This window comes from Pollicipes pollicipes, unplaced genomic scaffold, assembly GCF_011947565.3.
Source record: "Pollicipes pollicipes isolate AB1234 unplaced genomic scaffold, Ppol_2.1 Scaffold_3447;HRSCAF=4054_pilon_pilon_pilon, whole genome shotgun sequence".
Taxonomy (NCBI): Eukaryota; Metazoa; Arthropoda; class Thecostraca; order Pollicipedomorpha; family Pollicipedidae; genus Pollicipes; species Pollicipes pollicipes.
The window spans coordinates 18,358,558-18,366,889 of NW_023596297.1; the positions used below are offsets into that span (position 1 = coordinate 18,358,558).

General features: G+C 47.9%; 1 protein-coding gene across 3 annotated transcripts in view; it reads right to left on the reverse strand.

Moving 5' to 3' along the window:
- Positions 1 to 1,840: 1,840 nt before the first annotated feature.
- LOC119091711 (coiled-coil domain-containing protein 115-like) overlaps positions 1,841 to 8,332 on the reverse strand; it is a 10,602-nt gene continuing 4,110 nt past the window's right edge. The window contains exons 1-3 of one of the 3 annotated variants that reach the window (XM_037214547.1): positions 7,564 to 7,627; positions 3,313 to 3,481; positions 1,841 to 2,703 (exon numbers count right to left, since the gene is read on the reverse strand). In XM_037214547.1, coding sequence (XP_037070442.1) covers positions 2,322 to 2,703; positions 3,313 to 3,464 — 534 coding nt within the window. In that variant the 5' untranslated portion in view covers positions 3,465 to 3,481; positions 7,564 to 7,627 and the 3' untranslated portion in view covers positions 1,841 to 2,321. Of the gene's footprint in view, positions 2,704 to 3,312; positions 3,482 to 7,563; positions 7,628 to 8,332 lie in introns of those variants that run through there. The other 2 variants (XM_037214548.1, XM_037214549.1) reach the window with 2 other exon arrangements.

Consider the following 8,332-nt stretch of genomic DNA (forward strand, 5'->3'; position numbering starts at 1 on the left):
ACTCGCTTATGAGCTCATTAACGACAGCTCAGATTTTGTGCTGGCGTGGTGATAATTGCCAGAATTACACCACGCAGTTCCAAGGAACGAAATCGATGTACCGATCGCCACCGAACCGCCATCTCCATCGCTACAATAGGTGTTCTGTCGCCGAATGGAAGCTGATAAGATATCCCTTGGATGGCAAATAGCTGCGCAGATGCAGCAATTTGCCCTTTCACAGATCGCCATTATAACCCCCTTCCTCCGCTTACCCTATAGGAGGCACCCAGATGTCTGGTCATCATGTGGTAGGTGACCCGTCACCATGCATTGGCGAGTGCTTAACTACCCGCACTATGATTTCGCTTTTGGATTTCCCACCAAATGTTGTGTATGACGCACACGAATATAAAGGAAATGGGAGGCATAAGCCAAACGCAGACACAGCTTGGAAATTGCAACATCTTCGCATCAAGTCGTCAGTCGGAACTAACGCAGAGATTTTCTAAACGGCCAGCAATTCCTCAGCGGGACGCCATTACTGATTACTTTTTGCGGATGACCAAAACCCCCAATGTGGCATCACAGCTCGCATGGGGTTCGTACAGGCATCACAACTTTTCACGTGCTTGAGGAATGGACAAGTTAAAAGTTTCGTAGAAAGGAAATGCCCCAGTCAGACTTTGAACAGTAAATAGGACTTGCACTGTTCACGCTTGAGCGGAAATTCTCAGTTCGCTTCCCATCCCGGTCCTCAAGGCACCACAGTAACAATGAATGTACATGTTTGCGTCAATATTCTCCGCCACTGACAGCCGAAAGCCACGTGTCAACAACTCAAAATCTGAAGCAGTCATTGTCTTCCTCACAGCTCGCCTGGCCTGCCCCATCAAAACGATGTCCAGATTGTTGCTGAAAGCTGGCTACTGTGATCACATTGTGGCATTTACAGACCGAAGCGTTGACACACGGCATACACCGAGAGAGCATGCCACTCGGCACGCAGCAAACACAAGAACTGCGGTTCTGCGGGCTTAAGAAGTAAGGTAACGCAGCAGAGAAGACGACGGTTCCAGCACCCCGTGTCTCGTGCGCACCCGCAGCGCCTATGATCGGAGCACAAATCCCCCTTGTCAGTGTATTGAAAAGCGTCCCTAGTTACAGAAGTGTGAAAGATACGTCGACACAGCACACACACGTAACACGCACGCTTACATATACATTCATGTGCCGGTCAGAAGTCGTCCATGGGAACGATTCCTGTCGCAATCGATGATGCGTCACCACTCCCCGAACCCTTCCTCAGGCCGTCTTGATCATTCCCGGCCGTGAGCAAGAACCCCACTAGCGGAAGTACATTCGTAGTAGGACTACTCCGCTCAGTTACGGTGATGTACCTCCACGTGGCACACCCCGCAGGAGGGCGCGCTAAATAACACCACGCTACATCGGCACAACCTACCCAAATGCCGCCAGACAACCCGCAGTTAGAGACCCACACGCCCTGTGGCACCAGGCAATCGATGTACAGCCACTCCGACCCCCCAGCAAGCGACGGAAGCTCTGCGAGTCGTGCCAGGCGCGGCTCGTCACCGGTCTAGGCCGCTCCATTCTGACCAACGTCGCGTCCAGTCACGCAGCTGTGGAGCCCTGTAGCCGCAGCTGGAACCGTCACGATTTACAACGGGGTGCACGAGTCACGCGCGTCTGGGCCTGGCCGCTGTGTGCGCTGCATGGTGCATCACCCTGCCCGCGGATCCGGACTGGCTGGCAGTCCGTGACCCGGGCCTGGCACGAGTCAGACCGGGTCATAGACCAGGACCGGTCCAGACCAGCGGCCAGCACTGGCACCGGGGGCCGAGCACTCCGTGGGCACCACACCACAAACTCGCACCAGCACCGCGGACAGGATGGAGACCAGACCTCGCGACGAGTACCATTCGCATTGGGACCACGCCAGGGACGAGGACGCCAGGGCAGGGGCGGCAACCGGAACCAGTCCTGAACACTAGACTGGGACAGAGGTCCCGTTACGGACCGTGCGCGAGATGAGGACTGGGACCAAGCAGCCAGTGCCACGAATGGCTCATACAATGGGCCCACGCAGTTTGGCGAGACGCGACAACGGCCACCAAACTCGCGCAAGGCGAGTTACACAACCCGTTCATGGCCACGGAGCACTCGAGACAATTCGAAGCAACGCGCAAAGTGGAATACCCCAGTGCCACGTCGCCGAGGATGCCTGACGAATAGCCCGCACCTGCTGACGCCGCACCCACCCGTATCCCACGCTGTCTGGCTGCGTGGCTGCACCGCACCTACAAGGCCGCCGCTGGAGCTCAACTGACCGAGATGGACTCGACGGCGTCGGCGAGGGCGGCCACGGTCGGCCCACAGCCGTCCAGCCGCGCCATCAGCGCTGCCAGGTGTACCTTCATGGTGGCGATGTCACAGCTGATCTCAAGCGCGCGGCGGAACTGCTTCTGCGCGTCGCGCAGCGCCCCTGGCGGCAGCGCCGAGAACCAGCGCAGCGGCTCGCCGCCGCTCACGTCGCCAGCGTCGGCGGGCTGCTCACGCAGCCGGAAGGCGGCCGGCAGCGGCGCCTGGGCGTCGGCGTGGTCGGCGTCGCTCGGGCACCGCTCCACCACGAGTCGCGCGCTCACCTGACACTCACCGGCCGGCAACTGTTCCACGCCCACCGCGTGCTGGCCCATCACGTACCTGCGGTCACGGCCGATCGGGGCCAGGTCAGCGCCAGAAGTCGATTTATAAAAGTACGTTTTAAATGGATTGCCTCATTCTTCTCGGTTCACAGCTCTTGTTAGCAGGGTTTGTTACGTATGCCCCATGACCCGCACTGATAAACTTATTGCTCCAATAATATAATTTTGCTTCCCTTCTTTTTGCCAGTCGGGTTTGCAGAAGGTTTTACCCACCGTACAATGCCACAGCACAGCTACCCATGGCCAGTTTAACCCCTGCTGCCAGCTACCCTTTCTTTGTTAGTTGGGCCAAGCAAGACGCTCTGGGACTCGCACCCAGTGCGCCCGGATCACAAGCGCAGCCTCTTTCCCCGATCACGGGACAACAAATCACATCACGTCCGCAAATGAGCAATGATGACTTAAAACCTTTAATTGCCAATTAACAAAGAATGTGTTCTGATAAATCACATTTACAAAAAACGCGTCCTAATGAATCATAGTTGCTTAAACCCCTCACCCCTATGCAAGAGTCACAAAAGAGCTTTGGCGGCAGTAGACTTCAAAACGTGATTAACTTAAAAATCCACGCACATACAGATGAGGTGCACCGGAACCATCCACACACCTGGTTTTGGCAATATTTAAAAATCCACCTTTCATCCAGCTTTCCAGCAAAGTTTGATGCTGCAGGATCTTGTTAACCAGTTCCCAGATGTCCAGAATTGTGTCATCAACTGATGGCTCATTCTTGGTGTTGTCGCTAGAATCTTTCACCATGTTTCCTGATGGTCACCTGCAACGCCATAACACGATAAACCAGTAGTTAAGAAACAGCTTGGTAGCTTTTAAGCAGCATAACACAGACGCCAGCTTCATCTGATGATTCAATCAAAGTGACTGGGTACCCAAATGCAAGCGCAAATGCACAGCACTCAATGTCGCTGTCTATTGCTGTCCAAACCTGCTACGTCGTTCAGTGTGAACCAACCAGTATGCATAACGATGGGCCCGAAATATTATCTTAGGTACAAAGTGCTGTCAGATGTGTGGCGTGAATTAGAGGTGCCGATTAAATTCCAAAAAGTTCCGAGGTCCAATTTGGAAATTGGAGGGACAGGGGCAAACACCTTGGTACTCTTTTATGACAGCCGATATCATTCTGCCGTGTCGCAAATCTGTTAAAGTTCAGCTTATACACTGCAGCTCGTTTTCAAAATAAGTTGAGCCAGGAACATAAACAAGACCTGATAGAGCACACTAAAAATATTTATTTTTGCAACATGAAGTTATGTGCACTTACACATTTAAAAAAAAGATTTGATCCGAACCTTTTGAATACATGGATTTCCGGGATCAGAGCTCACGCTAAGCAGTGCTTGTTGTGTGAGCCCTGACCCCTGCCATATTTGTTGCTTTGTGGGACTTATAAATTGCGATGGGAACGCGAGCACCGATATTCCCACCGTTCGCAACTCACACCAGTTTTGGACCCGCACTTGTATTTGTATTTGACATCAACTGACACCCCACATGCATACATGGCTATTACGTGTCATTAGTCTGAGAGATAAAAAAAGTATGTAAAAAACAACAGAAAATGATGGGGATAAAATTACACAAACGCATGCACGCATAAACAGCACATGACAACCTCATCGCCCAACAAATGCTTATTGCTTACTGGCAGCATAATTAAATCTTGTCGAATTCAGTCGATGAACATCCACAGGTAACTAATGAGACACGCCGCACGGTATGCTAAGGACCGCTGTCCTGCCGCCGTGCGCTCCGCCGGGGGGCGCAGGTTATGGTCCATGCGGGTAGGTCGGTCACTGGTCCGCGCGTCAGCGAATGTTTGAAGCAAACAGATAAGGCTTCGGGTTCACCTCCCCCACGGACTTTGTGCGCAGCGAACAGTTGGTATTCCACATATCTGGCGAGGCGTGACAAAGCGCAGGTCATCCCGCGCGCGAGACACGTGGTCATACTTTCGGAGGCCAGTAACTACTCTGGTAGCGAAGTTAACTACTTTGAGTAGTGTAGCCTCGTTAACACCAGACCCCTGGCCATAAACCCAACTGCAGCATCTCACGCACGAGATGACTAGACCCTGCACAATGGCCAGCAGCACTAGTGCGAGAGGAAATGCCTGAAGTGGCGGAGACCGATCAGGTCGTCGACGCACTTTCTTACATCACTGACGTGGGCGTCCCAGCTCAGGTGGCGGTCAAATACCACACACAAGGCTCTTTACGGCCAGGCTCTCCCGAATGGCCTCCCCACCGACCCGTACACTGACAGGGGAAAGTCCGCGGGTGTTGTGCAGGGTGCCAAGGGAAAGGAGTTCGGTTTTGGATGCGTTGAGCTTAAGACGCAGTTTACAGCTGTCACTCTTGTGACAATTTTTTTTTGTGAAATTATAAATTTTTCGACGACCAAATTTTTGGACACCCTTTGAACAGACAAATGCTCTGCTGATAATGTTCATAGATTGGATGATATACTTCACTCTTGGATGACAGAGCCTGTTCAGCATTGGTCTGGATGGAGGGGAAGAAGTGGCTTTGGCACAATTTTCAATTTGGTTATTTCCACATAGAAATCAAGGGTGGCCCCACATTCCCTCTCCACTTCCCTAAAAACACTTACCCCCTGTACTTAAAAAATTGCAGTTAGATGTAACAGCACAGTTACTATATTTCTTATATATCAGCATGGTTACCATTGCCTGTTAAAGCTAGATTGGAAAACCACCCAGGATTGTGATGAAGATGTGGCCAGATGTAGCAATGCAGTGGACACAATGATAAAGCTCAGACAATACTGCCTGATATCATGATATCAAACAAAACACACACATGGAAAAGCATATACCACAAGTTCCTGTTGGCATCCTGTACATTTTGTTGCATCCTTATAATTAATATAAGCATACTAATTACTCATCTTCTGATGTAGATTCAATAATAGCTACCATTCTGCTTCAAGGACACTGAGCGTTATCTCTGAAAATGAGCCACATGGCGGAATGCACCCAACAACATTTCCCAAAAATATATGAACAGAAATGGGTAATTCCATGAAAACTGGGTTCTTGCTTGATTTTTTAGATGAATGTTCTCTTGAAACATAGCATGAGCATTGCATTAACACAACCAAATGCTTGGCAGAAAAACCCTATGCCCAACCAATGCCCTTTTTGCCACTTTCCCAATGAGTGTTGATGCAATGGCAAGAAGATACTTTGAATAAGGAGTTGCTTATTTGCACTTGACCTATGTATTTTAAGGACAAGTACCCTTCATATACAAGATGCTTGGGGACACAAGGATAATGAGAATATGCCAAAATTATTCAGCTTCACGGTCAATGCCAGGTTATGTCCAGGTGTCCAGTGTGTCCAGGTGCTAAGGACAGGTTGAGTGATCATGGAAAAAAAGAAAAAAACACTGACTGAGAACAGCATGCAGTAGAGTTCATGACATGCAGAGGACAATGCTTGCAAGCTGGTAAGAATTAGTAACAATGGTACAGCATGTGCTTAAATATCCAATAATTCAAATGTGAGGATAGTGAAGCAGGTGTTAGTGCAAAGCATAAAACTGAAGCAGATCAAGACAGTGGAGGCTAGACCTGTAGCATCAAGCTTATGGTTGATCATGCTTATTCAGTGAAGGAGATAATGAACTAAATGAACTTCTGTTAAATACAGAAAAATAATAATCATGCCGGCAAATGTTAACCTTTTTGTATTATGGATTGGTACCATGCACAGAAAACTTTATTGTTAGTAGGGTAGGTGCAAAACTGAATGATATCTTATAAGTTCAGGATGTCCAACAGTAAGTGCATAAACAAATCAAATCCACCTTGTCCTGGTATGATGGGAAGTGCTATTCCTGATGATTGATCTTGGCATAGGTTAAGTAATGGCAGACTATAAAACTTGTCACCTAGCCATGAACTAGATTGTGCTGAAAAGCAAGCAGGTGAACTTGGAAAAATAATGCAAGACTGGAAAATGTGCTGAGCAAGGAAACAAGTAGCTATCCAGCCCCACATTAGCCTCACACCAGGGGAATCACTTTATATACCCTTGGGGGCCTAAAGCATCCTAAATGCTGACTTGAGCCCTCCTCCCCAATGCCTGTGAGCCCCCAGTGCATATGAACAGAGAAAACACTATGTATGGATTAGGTACCCAGGCATATCATTGTTACTATCATGTTAACTTTGCACTAAATAGCATCCTGTATGCAACTTACATGTCTGTTATGCCAATGGTTCCTTATATTAAGCCAGGTCATGATTATTCTAGTTTTTCCAATGATAATACCTGGATTTGAATAATGAACAAATGACTGCAGCATGCAACAGCTTTTAAAAGTACAGTACCATCCAAATGAAGTTTAAGGCACATTTTCCCAATACTGGCATGCATATTTATTGCATAATATTAACTATGGAATTTATACAGCACAGTCAGTAACAGTGACTGTCACCAGTAATTGCTCACAAAGATTCACTACGCTGTTTTTGTGTGAAACACACTCCATTCTACACTTTTCACAAAAGGGCAGCTCACGACTTAAATTAGTAATTCCCACGCATAAAAATGACTTAAATCCGCAAAATGCTTCATTATCATTATTTTTTAATTTCAACATCCGCGCACGAAATTCAAGTGGCCACGATCAGGAAAGCAATCAGATTTGGGATAGTAAATTAGGTCAACCTCATCAGCTGAACGCTTTTTCGGCTTTTCCCTGCCTTACACAATTGACTTCAGGATCCACCGCCAATTTTTAATTCTGGCCAGAAGATTTCCGTGTTGCATGTAACACCAAAATTTAGGTATATGATAGGCCCCACTCACCGCCGAGCGCCAAGACGTCACGTGAGGTCGCCCTCACTCGAGACTCGGTGCCCCAACTTGTTATTGTTCACTGAGACGGTTCCGACACGGCGGCGGCAAATATGTCAGCTGATGGTTTAATATTCTAATTCCGCTTTAATGCTCCTAACGTGCAAAACAAAATCTGCCTTTTTGAGAATTGACGCAGCCTATATTTCAGTCACCTATGGCGTGGATGAATATTGATAGGTAAATGCGTTTAAAAACAAGGAAACCTGCGCCGTTTGTCTGTGGTTTTTAACTTGATTACAACATATTCATGATTGAGCCACATTTGTCATAACTGCGGCAATACAGGAGCGAAAGATAGCGCCTGGTTTAAAACGTATGAATGCCTGAGTCATTTTAGAATCGTGTAGCAATAGGAACCATACAGACTTCAATACGAAATAAAGTGAACTAAATAAACCGATAAACCGAGTAAGTTAAACCGTTTGCGAACTGTGCGGTGTAAGGATGAGTGCATGGAGTTCAAACCGCATTTTATATACATATTTAGTGACATCTTTAGTTTTATAGATATACCAACTTTCCATACCAAGGGGGTCGAAGCTACAAGTGTTTTTGCTTATATTGCAACAAGCAAGATGTTATTACGAAGCCCAGTGATGACTCAGAAAGGCTTTTGAATGTGAACAAACATTGAAGTCTGAACAGACCGCAACCATCTTCCGTAAATAGTCCCGTTTTCATAAATGTATCAAGAGAGGTTGTGGCCTGTATCACAGTG